Below are 13639 nucleotides of genomic sequence, written 5' to 3' on the forward strand. Positions count from 1 at the left end.
ATGCCTCGGAGGCTATAATGGCAGATTTCATCACTGCTAAATTCACTGATCTCTTAAGAATATTATAAACATCAACAGACTAATAAATTATCTATTAGTGACATCTGGGAGCTTAATAAGTTATATAAATGAATGAAATCACAGAACTGAAAAAAACTTAGGAGATCTGGGACAGGTCATAATGAACCCATTCCATAACAGGAATTATCCATTAATTTCTCTTTTAATGCTTCAAAAAAAACAAGCTGTTACTCCCAATCACCTCAGACATGTTACCGAAAGAATTATATGTTTTATCTATCTATCTATCTATCTATCTATGTTTCCTTTCATTTATTTTATTCTTTAAATCATATTTGCTTACTCTGTACCCCAATATAAGCACTGGCCCTTCTCTTTCACTTTCACTAGCCCAACTGCTACAGCATCTAGGCATCTAATCCCTTACTTAGATAGAATTAGCTCTTAAAAGGTCTTAAAATTGTCCAAACACATTGAATTTTGTAAAACATTTAATAGGTTTTTTAAAACTAATCAAAGGCTTGCCTACTCTGATTTACCATGTAAAATGACAAATCCATCTTCATGTAAGTTGTTTATTGTTTGGGGGAATTAGGAGGTGGATGACTAAGGCTTATTTAAGGCATTTAATTGCACTAAACAGACAGATAAGAGACCTGCAACAAATATACAGAAGGGAGACCCGGACCCGTTAAGCTCCAAAGTGATTTGGAATACTGTTTTCTAAAGTCCCAAGGCAGTGACAGGCCACTGTGGGGGGAAGTTGCTTGGTAACTGGAATTCTTATTTACCAATAGGTAATTTAATGTAAAAAGCCTTCTAAATTCTGCACTGTGTAATCCATTATGTTGTTTGTTCTTATTGGTTACAGCATTCAGGACAGTAAGTGTAGGTGGCTACTTAAGACAGTAACAAATTGATAGGAAAAAATAGAATACAAAGTTATACTTAAATGAGTCACTTTCTCCCCTATTCTCTACCCCCATCCCATCCCTCAAAGCAATTGGTTTTGTTGGGTTTTTTTAAGCAAACACATTTTATTTCCCTCTCCTCCCCACCAAGTGTCAAAATAAATTCAACCACCCTCTAGTTTCCAAAAGCCACACAGAGAAATAAAAACATTATGACTTTAACTAAGAGAGTTCAAAGAATTATGCAGCAAGAGCATCTGGGTGTAAAAAGAACAGTCACTTGCAGGAAGGAGGCTAGAACAGAAAAGATACTGTCTGTGGATAGGAGGGGCTCCAGTATAACTGTTTACCTAGTATATAAAATTCTCAGACAGAAACAGTAGTCAGAAAGAAAAGCCAATTACTAAGGAAAATTGCTCCCAAAATAAGGCAGCTACTGAAACACACTTAATAAGCCAGGCCTGAGCACTAAGGTTTTCCCTTTTTTCCCTTCGCTATAGAAAAAATAAAAGCCTGAATAGCTTGGAAATCTACCCACTGAAATAACATAAGGAAATCAGCAAATGTTTCAATTTTTTTAAATGTTTATTCTTGCTTAACCAGCACTGATATTTTTTCCACTTCGGTATTCTTGCTCATTTGCTGCCATAAACTCTACCCAAAGAAATCCACCCAAGCTACCAAAGAGTCTAAAATTATGATGGATTATAGTGTCTTCAGGAGTTGGCTCTTTGGTTATTATTGCTACTTATAATTAAACACTAATGCTCTCTCTATATAGTTTTCCCCAGGAAGAACAATGCTTAACACCCTAAAGAGAAGAAAAGGGGAAATGACTGAATGGTGTCATTAAGACAAGGTTCATTAAATGGAACCTCTTTCTAAGAAGCTTCCCTTTACTATATGTAAGTTTGGTAAATGAAATAATAAGATAGTGTCTTTTAATAAATAAAAGAAGGAAGTTGCATCTGTACTACCTAAACAATTCTCACCATGAAAATATGACTTGAAACTAAAATCTTAATTTTAGGATATGGAGAAATTTGGAAGGCTGGTGAGTCCAAATCTCTCTTAGAGCAACTCCAAAAACTGCTCTTAAGGGTAATTAGCACAAAAATCCACCCAGGCTGACTTCAGGTTGCTGGCACAGATAATAAACAAAGATTTGGAAACAGTTTAAATTGCACTGTATCCACCTATTCCAACCTCCTCAACCACCCAGGCCACTGTTCCTGAGGCCGTAGTTTTCTGTATAGCTCCCTTAGTGGTAACTTCTCAGAAGAATATGAGAACAAATTTATTCAATAAACATTTTATCACACATCTACTTTATGCTAGGCACGGTCCCACTAGCAAGAAACAGAGAAAAAAGCAATTTAAGGACTTACCCTGGTTTGTCCTCAAATCTCTGATCAACTCTGAAAGCCAGTTTTTGATACTTATGGGAATGTCTGGCCTCCAAAGTAATCATTTATAATCACTGTCATAATAGGGGTTTTTGGTCTTTGTTCCTGTTTTTGTTTTGTTTTGGGGTATTTTTGCGGGGAGGGGGGAATGGTTCTACAGTGCTAATTCAATCATTTGGTTTTTTTTACCTTCATTAGCCTCTGGCCTTGAATTCTTGATATATGCAGAGAATTTGGCAAAGATGTCCATTCCAGCGGTATTTGATTCTGGGTGTTTTGGTGAAAGCTTTAAGTACCTAAATGAAAAATGTAATAACGGATTATAGAGCCTCCAAAGATACATTAGCATAAATTCTCTCAATCAAACCATTGTGCTAGCAGTTACTAGACATCTTTTAACGGTTATTACTCTAAGAAATGCCATCATCTGTTTTCCATGATATTTTTAAGATGTGTTTTTTCCTTAGGAAACAAAGTTCTACACAGTGTTTTTGTTCACATATTAATATTCTTGGCAACCAAAGCTCATCCACACTCCACCTCCATTTTATAAATTAGAATGCTGGGGAAACAGTCCACTTGTTCAGAGGCTTGTGCCAAGCCCATGGGCGTCTTAGAAAGAGAACTCTAGAGCAGAGCTGTCCAAGAGAACGTTCTGTGATGATGGAAATGTTATATATTTGAATTGTCCAAGATGGTAGCCATTAGTGACTTGTGGTTATCTGAATATGAATTTAAATTAATCATAATAAAGTTAAAATTCATTTCCTCAGTTACACTAGCCACATTTCAACTGTAGAGCCTTCTCAAATAGGAATGCCAAACAGACAGATCTTGGATATGCCACACACTGAGCCAGCCATGTAAAGCAGTACCACAGAACCCTGACAGGAGGAAGAGTCTAAACTGCCTAAGCGCAGAGTAAGGACAAAAACAGCAGGAGGCCGATCATTCACTTTCCTACACTCAGGATTTTCCAAAACCTCCCATATATTAAATAGTGTAAGGGTGACAATGAGCAACAGAAAAATAAGACATCAGGAATTTTGCTAACAAGTGCTCTGTTGTGTTGTTACAAAGTCTTTCTACTTTGAGAAAAGACATTCATGACACAACAGCTTTTTTAAAAAAACGCACACAAATGTGTATGTCATATACTTAAATTTTCAAACACACATACCCAATGTTTATTTCTTCCTCAAATTGGAAAATACATGTGAAAAAGCCCAGTTCTTTACTTCTCCCTTCAGCAGAGCTTGTATCAGCTCCAGGGAGTCAGGACTAGACAAGTCCAGACTCTTGAGCACCACTTTAGGGAAGACTGATCAGCTTAAAAGCCCTGCAAAACGGGCTGGGGGCCGATAAGACTATGGAAAAAATCTTACATTGAACTAGTTTAGATTTATTCATATATTTTAAGATGCTGTCTTACTACTTTTCTTTAAATTAAAAATAAAAGTGAGGTATTTTTAGAAAAAAATTTGTTCAGTTGTAAGCTGTAGTTTCAGGTTAGTTTTTATATTCGTAACTTTTACGTTTGCCATTTTAAATTCAAGAAAAGATATATCTTCTAAATTAGACATAGTACTATATTGGTAAGGAGAATATAAAATATCTATTGAATACCAACATGCTCAAGTTATTTTCCTGTTTAATATCTATTTTTAAGCTTAAAGAGTTCTTCATAATTAGAAATGAAATTAATTACATAACAAGCTTTTCAGTGAATGATCATAGTAAATTTCACCTGTTGTGTGTATGTATGTGTATATTATATATATGTGTATATGTGTATATATATGTATTTTTTTTCCTGCTAACTATAGAAAACTTTACCTTCTCTCTCTTTTTATTTCCCCTGCCTGAGCTGAAACAGTTAATTCCAGCTTCAACATTCCTGAATTTCCCTTGACTATGAAAACAACCAGCCTCTAATTTAAATGTTTCCACCGCTTATAATACAGTACCTTCACTGATTCATTCCAAACAAAAAATAGTGCAAGGAACAAAATATACTGAAGTGCCTCTCCAATATATCTATGACTTCCTCTAGCCAAGTTTCCAGATTTACTCTTCTTTTCCCCAACCAATATTTAGCAGTACCAACTTTTTCTAATGAAGTTAACTTCATAATTCTCATAGGGTTGAATTACAGATTATTTATATATTCATTATTCATGCATATATTCATTTATTCTAATTATTAAGTATCTACCATGTGTCAGGAATTGTACTAAGTACTGGGGTTGTAATGATCAACAGACAGAAGCATGCTTACTAGAGATCTGTTTTAATGAGCAGGTAAAAATCAAAGACTTGCAATCAGCATATCCTTTATTCATATGGAAATAGATGCTGTTACAATTCTCAAGAAAAACAGTGTTCTCTAAAGCAGGTTAAACATGCCCTATTCTCCTCCTCCAAGACAATTAAATTTGTACTATTAATTTAATGCATACAATACTATAGTTACAAGAGACCACTCACCTCAATCTCTCATTTTGCCTAAAAGGAAATAATATTCCAGAAAGCTTACATATTTGGCCCCAAAATCACTGGACTAGTTAAAAGTATTGTCAAACTGAAACTCACATCTCCTGTCCCCAGGTCCAGTGTTGTTTTGTTTTTGTTTTATTAAAGATCAAGTTCTAAAAGATAAATCAAATGCTAAACTGGTAGGTCCAAAATCAGCTGTCAACTTTTTTTTGCATTCCCCCCAAACATTGGATTTTAATAATTCATTATTAGTAGTTTTAGCAAACTTCTTGATAAAGCAATACTTTTCAATTATTATGAGCATTCACTTAAACATTTAACAAAAGGAAGGCAAATAATTAATAAAAGGCTATGTGTCAACAATAGAATAGACATGCGCATCCAGGGTAGACTTTCAGATCAGTCCTTTATCACATCCTGTATTACATCACTGACTATTATTAATGGTAGACTAGCTAAGAATACTTCCATCCTTTAAGAAAGATCTCAAACATTTTCTCCTTCCTTGTGTTAATGAAAGAATAAAGTGTGGTTACACAGTCTATTAAATTATCCCTGTAAACTCAAGTTTCATTATATTTCTCTTTAAAAAACAAAAAAAAAGGCGGGCTTCCCTGGTGGCGCAGTGGTTGAGAGTCTGCCTGCCTGTGCATCCCGAGCCTGTGCTCCAGAACGGGAGAGGCCACAACAGTGAGAGGCCCGCATACCACGGAAAAAAAAAAAAAAAAAAAAAAGGCTTAACAATAGTTTATAGGACTCTTCTCCAAAATTATCTAGCTTCCTCTATCCTTTTATCAGTAAGTTAGCCAAGTATACAAGCCTGCTTCAGTTAAAAACCCAAATTTCAAAGTTTTTTTGAAAGCTTTTTTTGGGCAAAGTAGTTCCTTCTTTCAAGCAAGGGGAACTGAAAAAAATATCCCTAGAAGAGAAGAAAGATAGTTTCTTCTTTAAAATCTATAGTTACCTAGACCAGCCAAAGCTCCTTGATTTTATCTTTTCATTAGTCTCTAAAATCTAAACAACTCTAGAATAGACAGTTGCCTGTATCTGTACTTGTCACGATTAAATCAGAAATGCTCACATAAAAACCCCTCTGTTCTCAGTATCATCAAATGCCAAAAACATGTTATTAGAAATGCTAGATTCTAGTCCACCAGCTTGTACAACTCTTCTGCCTTTTGTCCTCATCCTATCTGGAATCAAGAAGGCTTACAATCAGTGTGAGTAGGGTCAGCTAAGGACCTGAAGACCTCCTTATCCTACAGAGAAAAGGCAGACAGTCCCTGGCTGCCCTAGAACAGAAGAAAGGAAGAAGAATGTATGTGGTGGTCCCAGAAACACTTCCTCCTCTCATCCTCTGGAAGCAATCCTGCATGACAGACAATATGCTGTTTGATTCACATTATGTGTTACAGAGCCCACTAAGGGCAAGGTACTCCCAATCCAAACATGCTGTTCCAATGCATATAAATAAAAACTCAACAGAAGTTAAACCTCATCTACTTTTAAAAAAGGATTCATTAAATTAAGTTTGCAAAACACCTTCAGTCCCATTTGGTCATCACAGTAGAACAAACTACCTTTGCTTTCTATATTACCCTTCCTCTAAACTTGAGCTAGCCTGCAATTTTGTACTCACTAAAGCACAATTACAACTAAAGACTCACATTTTACCTTTTATAAAAGTCAAACATAGGTTTTTGTTTTTACTTGGCTTTGAAAGTAAGTATGCCAGCTCTGCCACCATGAACTGTGAATCTTGGACAAATTATTTGGATTACTCATCTTCAGTTTTTTCATAAAGTCTTTGAGAGAATCCACAAAATAATCCACAATGCACAGTGCATGGCACATAGTTAGCACTTGAATGTTAGTTAATGATAGCAGAGGCATTAGTAACATCAAAAATACTCCCTTCTATATAAAGTAAAATTTTAAACTTCATTTAGAAACTCTTCAGAATATAAACTTCAACATAAAAACAAGGAAAATTAACCACAGAGAGAATTTAGTGGATTATGAACCCTTTATAACAGAAAGATCTCCAAGTTTTAAATTAAATTATTTAAACCAAAAGAAAAGATCATTCCTGGTTAGAGTATCGCTATGAATATGCCCAAATGAAATGAAGCTAAATTTTCTCTATATGAAAAGCAAAATGAGGGAATTCCCTGGCGGTCCGGTGGTTAGGACTCCACGCTCTCAATGCCAAGGGCCCAGGTTCAGTCCCTGGCCGGGAAACTAAGATCCCACAAGCCACACGGCACAGCCAAAAAAAAAAAAAGAAAACAAAAAAAAGCAATGTGAAAATGTTTATTTTCAAGGTCCAATTCAAAAAGCTATGGTGTCTTACAGAGTACTGGATGCCAAAAAACTTGAATATTTTGATATTAGTTCTACTACTTCTGTTAATATTTATTCCCTCTGAGAAAAATAAGAAAGAATAATGAAAATTATTTTTGTTGCTGTTATTGCTGCTATTGTTGAAGCAGAAGGCTAGAAGAGAATATGAGAAAATGCCGATTTTACTGAAATGGTAATATAATGTTATCAGCATACTGATTTCAAAAACGTAAATATCCTTGGAAGGATTTACACAACAAACATTTTAGACAATGGTTTAAAACAACATACAACTTCCTTCACAGAGAATGAATGTCATTCAAACTGTTTCTCTATTTTTTTTTTTTTTTTTTTTTTTTTTGCGGTACGCGGGCCTCTCAATGTTGTGGCCTCCGGACGCGCAGGCTCAGCAGCCATGGCTCACGGGCCCAGCCGCTCCGCGGCATGTGGGAATCTTCCCGGACCAGGGCACGAACCCGTGTCCCCTGCATCGGCAGGCAGACTCTCAACCACTGCGCCACCAGGGAAGCCCTGTTTCTCTATTTATAATTTAATGTTGATACAATGATCATCAGTTATGAGAAGACGATCACTTCCATTAGTGTCTGAGGATAAGATGGCAAATATGGAGCTTTCCTTAGAGCTGACAGACTTTAAGAATAAAAAGGGTAAAATATACATACATACATAAAAAGAGTAAAAGAGATCCAGTAGGTTCTATGATGCAAAACAATATCTGAAAAGTTATTTCTACTAAGCTGAATGCATGTTCATAATAGTTCCTTACTTATGTGTATACAGCTTCAATTTATATTTTTACAAGGATCCCAGTTTCAATTTATCAGTATTCTAACTATATACATGGCCTGGAGGAAAAGACAAATATGGTTTTATTAATGTTGGTCTAGAGAAACTTTACTAGGGATGGAAGGAAGGTTAGGACTCCTGGACAGTAGAGATAAAAAAGTTTTGAGGCTTACATATGGCTGAGTCACTTCACTGTACAGCAGAAACTAGCACAACATTGTGAAGCAACTACACCCAAAAAAATAAAAATTAAAAAAAAAAAAGAAGTTTGAGGGTCTTAGAAAGACAGGAAGGAAGGCAGAGAATAAGCTTTAGAATACACGATTAAGAAAATGAATATTGGGGCTTCCCTGGTGGCGCAGTGGTTGAGAATCTGCCTGCTAATGCAGGGGACACGGGTTCGAGCCCTGGTCTGGGAAGATCCCACATGCCGCAGAGCAACTAGGCCACATGCCGCGGAGCAACTAGGCTCGTGAGCCACAACTACTGAGCCTGCGCATCTGGAGCCCGTGCTCCGCAACAAAAGAGGCCGCGATAGTCAGAGGCCCGCTCACCGCAATGAAGAGTGGCCCCCGCTTGCCACAACTAGAGAAAGTCCTCGCACAGAAACGAAGTCCCAACACAGCAAAAATAAATTAATTAATTAAAAACAAAAGTACCAATGCCACCGTGGATGTGAGGATTAAAGTAGTCAATGCTTTAAAAAAATAAAAGAAAATGAATTTTAAGCTTAGTATAAGATTGCTAAACAGAGGGCAATTCTGTTCACAATTGAAGGCTAGTTGTAGACAGAGGTGTCATTATTCATATGTCTCCTGGCAGCCTTCCTGCCTACCATCCCCAACCCTGCATGCTATGCTCCAGCCACAGCTTTAGGTCCCCCAAAGAAACACTATTTATTCAAAATTATTTTTCTGCTTGGAACGTCTGTCATCCCTTCATTCACCTGCTAAAGGCCACATTTTTTTTTTTTTTCAGTTAAAGCTCAGTTCAAGTGTTATCTCTTTCTATAAAGCCTTTTCTGATTCTACTCACTCTCCCACGGCACCACTATCTCTTCATACGTATTTGACTGCACTTCTTGAGAGCAGGAGCTATCTTATTAACTATTACATCCATAGGGCTTTGTTGCCCAGTAACCGTTTGCAGGATAAACTAATGAATGAAGGAATGAATACTGATTAACTATTATTTTAGAACTCTCTGACCCATTAATCCCAATTCAGGGAAATTTAATCTGTATATATGGAGGGTGAAAAACAACTAACAAGAAAAGGTTTGGGCCAGAAGAAACATTCCAGTTTTCAGGATAATGAAACTGGAAAAGCCTAAAAGAAACCAATGATGCTTTGAATCTATGCCAAGATTACATTATGATGAATAGTTGCAATTTAGGTAACTGTCATTACAGTACATCTATTCCTCAACTACACCTCACAATATAGTAAATAGTTGAGTACTTTAAAATCATTAACCATGTGGGCTAATATGCAAGACTGGGGGATCCAGAATACCTCAAAGAAATACATAAATAAAAATGGAATCCCAGGGACACAACTTAAAAAGTTAATTCCCTTGGGTGGTAGCTTCAGAAAGTTACCTTTAAAATGGCCTGATAGGAAATCCCCAGCAACCTGTACCACACTCCTGCTTAGATATTCTGGCTGGGTTCAGTTCAGTCTTTCCCCATCTTTTCTTCTCCCTAAACTTCTCTCTCATTTTGGGACCTCAAATAACCAGTCTTTCCTGACCTATCTCATGTGTCTCAAACCTACTTTCACAAGGTATTCTATAGCTTAATCAGATTCCTACCTTTCTTAGTGTGGCTTACTGGCCTACCTGGCAGCCAATTCTGTCATTTGTGTAGCATTATAATGTATGAAGAGAAGTGCTAGTCATTCCAACTTAATGCTGTGACAATTTAACTCAAGTACAATCAGGAGAAATGTCTCTAACGGCCAGATAAGACAAACTTTAAAGAGATGGCAATATTTCCATGCATATTTTCTTCAATACTCACTTGGGGGGGCATAAGACTTCTTCAAGAAATTCTTCAATCTTATTTACATCCGTTTTGACCTCATTGTTGAAAGTTATAAATGGTGGGTGGGTCCCCGGAGCCAAGTTCTGCAGGTCTGCAGGCTTCCTGTTAGACAAAATAGTGGTCAAAATCAGGTCATTTTTTACTCTAACTGAGAAGCAACAATACTTTACATTCTCAGAGTGATTCTAGATTTTAAAATATATAAAAATGAATAAGAAATAGTATTTTTTCCACTAAGTATAACAGCCACAATAGTACTCTAGTAAGAAGCAAACATCCACAAAGCACATAATTTAGGATAAAAAAATTAAAAGTCTTTGATTTTAACCGAAGACAAAGTTCTTCATTCTCATTCCAAATGTAACTGAGGTACTTATTAGGAATGGAGGTGGAATGAGGGGAAGAAGACTTGGGAAGGTCAGTCTCTAGTCTCAACTCTGGCACCAACTCACTGTGTAAAGACGGGCAAACTATAACTTCTCTACTTCTCTAGGCCTTCCTTTTCTTTTCTTTTTTTTAATAAGGAAGAAGAGCAGCTGATTCCTACAGTCCTTTTCCATAAGATTTCAAATTCAAATGCTACTTCTCCATTTTCCTATAAGTCCAGACTTAACAATGAAAAAGATTATGAGATTTGACTATCTAATATCAAAATTACTTCAATATATAAAAAATAGCATAAACAAAGGTAAAAAGCAACATAGAATGGAAAAAATAGTATAGTAAATAAGAAGGATTTTGTCCAAATTCATCAAAAATTCAAGTAGGTATGGGTGAAAATAAATTGATAAGCAATAGATAAGTGAACTCATGGAAAAGTGTCCGAGAACCCAATCATCAAAGAAATGCAAAATTAAATAATGAAGAAATTTTCCTCCTATGAATTAGGAGAAATTGAAAATACACAGAACACTGATAAAAATGGTGAAACTGTATGCTACCCTATTAAAAAGCAAAATGGCTCACCTAAGCCTACCAATGAATCCTAGAGTCAATAACATGACAGATATGGTGTGCATCCTAATGATAAAATATGAGGCATACATCACCACCTATGAAATATTCTTACCAAATAAGTCAAACCTGACTCTAAAATTAAGTCTCCTTGGGCAGCTGTCTCTAAAATTGTGATCTAGGGGACCCTTTCATCAGATGGTCCATGAGGTCAAAACCATTCGCATAATACTGACATCGTTTACCTTTTCCACTCTCATTCTCTCATGCCTGTACAGTGGAGTTTCCCATAGGCTACTTGGTGTGTGTCATCACAAGGTAATATATACAGAAGCAGATATGAGAATCTGTCTTCTGTCAAGGCAGACATTAGATAGGTACAAAAATATAAAACAATGCCACTCTTCTCACTAATTTTGTTTTGGAAAATAAAGATATTTTTAATTCTTAAAAAATTTTGTGATAACAATGAGTTCATGATTGTTTTACTTAAATGAATTAGTAAATATTTTAAATTTCTCAGTTTTAATTTCTAATATAGTAAAATCAATAATAACTGAAAGCTCTTTGAGGTCCTCAATAATTTAAGTGTATAAACGGGTCCTGGGACCAAAAAGTTCATTTACAGGAAACACAAGGAGTTACAGAACAAAGTTAAATGATACCACAAGGAAGCAATCAGCCAACTCCAGAATTTGGGGCAGTGTACAGTTCAACTAATTAGATTTCTACCAGTCAATGGCATGGGGACAAAAAGCCACAAATGGGAGTTTGAAGGGATTGTTGTGGATTAAGAAAAATTTAAGAGACATAACAACCAAATATGAATAGAATTCGTTTGAATCCTAATTTGAACAAACCAGCCAAAGATAAGATATTTTGGAGACAACTGGGGAAACTGGATTGTATACTGGGAACTAGATGTTATAATGGCATTGTGGATAGTTAAGGACCTGTCATTATTGTTTGGAGATGTACACTGAAATGAGTAGAGGTGAAATGACAGGATTCCTGGGATGTGCTTTAAAATATTTCAGGGAAAAAAAGAAAAGAAAAGAAAGAACAAGAAGCAAAAAGGGGACAAAGCAACTGGGAGCAAAATCTTAACAGAACTGAAGTTATGGGGAAGTTTATTCTTTCTGTGTATATGTTTGAATACTTTCATAATTAAAAAGATGAACTTAAAAAACTTAAACTTAAAAAAATATTATAATATATTGCTTCAAAGAACTTTTCCCCCTACTATAGACCTTCCTTCCTTCCATCCTTACCACAAATGCATGGAATTTGAATAAATAAAGGATATCTTTAAGTGTATCATGAAGGTGAAATACTTTGTCATTAAAATGAATTTTTAAAATAGAGTGTACCCTAAAATCTATACTCAGCCCAGATTTTCAATTATGGTCTTATTCATATCAATTCTCTCTCTTTCTCCCTTTCTTTCCCTCCCATTGCCCTGCACACAGCCCCTTGTCTCTCTCTCAATTTAGGTTTGGAAAGTGCCTCATCTATTACTACATTCCAATCAAATATATAAAGACTTATTAATTATCCAATTAGTCCAAATGTTCTAACTCAGAGCCTCCCTCTACTCAAGTTCTAGAGCCTATCTCCTTCCCAAGCCAAAGAAAAATAAGACTATCTATCAACTGCTACAAAAACCTAAGCTCCCAAAGAGAACTTTTTAAAGTCAAAATCTGATTTGATTTTCAACTCTTGATTCTTTTACTGAGCATTCCTTCGTTGGACAAGGTAAAGTTGAGCACGAAATGATTGGAATACATGAAACTTGAGTAAGTCTTCCAGACGCACATTTATTTAAGTAGTGAGGTATGCCTATAAGGTTTCAGTAACTTTTATAAGTATTCAGCTCCAAGTCAGAACTAATCCTGTTCTGTTTTTCATTTCACTGTTTTTCTTTCCCCGCCTCTGGCCATACCATGCGGCTTGCAGGATCTTAGTTCCCTGATCGGGGACTGAACCTGGGCCCTCAGCAAGGAAAGTGTGCAGTTCTAACCACTGGACTGCCAGGGAATTCCACATTTCATTGGTTTCTTTTTGTTATTCCTTCTTACTCATCATCGTAACCACCTCTTCTTTGATCACTAAAGTGTCCAGCATGCCCAAGACCACAGTCATCTCTAATCTTCAAGTCACCCACTCATGTTCTCACTCAGACTCACATTTGTTCCCACTTATAATTTACTTCCTACTCAACTCAGGAAGACCTTGTACATAATCAAGAGTCTAGAAGTTCTAACAGTTTAGGGTTTATATATTTATTTTCTAATCCTAACACTTTAAAGTTTAAAAAGGTAGCACAAAGGTAAGCAAGAACAACAGTATCTCACCACAGCAAGTAGGGCTAATAAAACTCTATAAAGTACACAAGAGAAAGAGAATACACACATTTCCCATCAACGCCGGTGATGAATAAGAATGTTCTTTAATCTCATCACACACAAACTGTGATCACCTGGAAGACACTTTTCTCATTCCAAAGTTATAAAATATATTCACCAACATTTTTATGACTAACAAACAGTCCATTAATGCCTAAATATAAGGTAATAATTTTTTCATGAACAGGGTGGATTTAGGTAAGGGAGAAGAAAGAAATCAATGCTTTAAAATAACCCATAAGGGAGGGCAGC

General features: G+C 36.0%; 1 protein-coding gene across 1 annotated transcript in view; it reads right to left on the reverse strand.

Annotated features, from left to right (window-relative positions):
• CLIC4 (chloride intracellular channel 4) overlaps nucleotides 1-13639 on the reverse strand; it is an 83805-nt gene that overhangs the window by 16165 nt on the left and 54001 nt on the right. Inside the window, exons 3-4 of the mRNA XM_082833703.1 lie at nucleotides 10005-10130; nucleotides 2528-2634 (exon numbers count right to left, since the gene is read on the reverse strand). Coding sequence (XP_082689829.1) covers nucleotides 2528-2634; nucleotides 10005-10130 — 233 coding nt within the window. The remainder of the gene's footprint in view (nucleotides 1-2527; nucleotides 2635-10004; nucleotides 10131-13639) is intronic.

The sequence above is a fragment of the Leucopleurus acutus genome, assembly GCF_964270905.1.
Source record: "Leucopleurus acutus genome assembly, chromosome: 2".
NCBI lineage: Eukaryota > Metazoa > Chordata > Mammalia > Artiodactyla > Delphinidae > Leucopleurus > Leucopleurus acutus.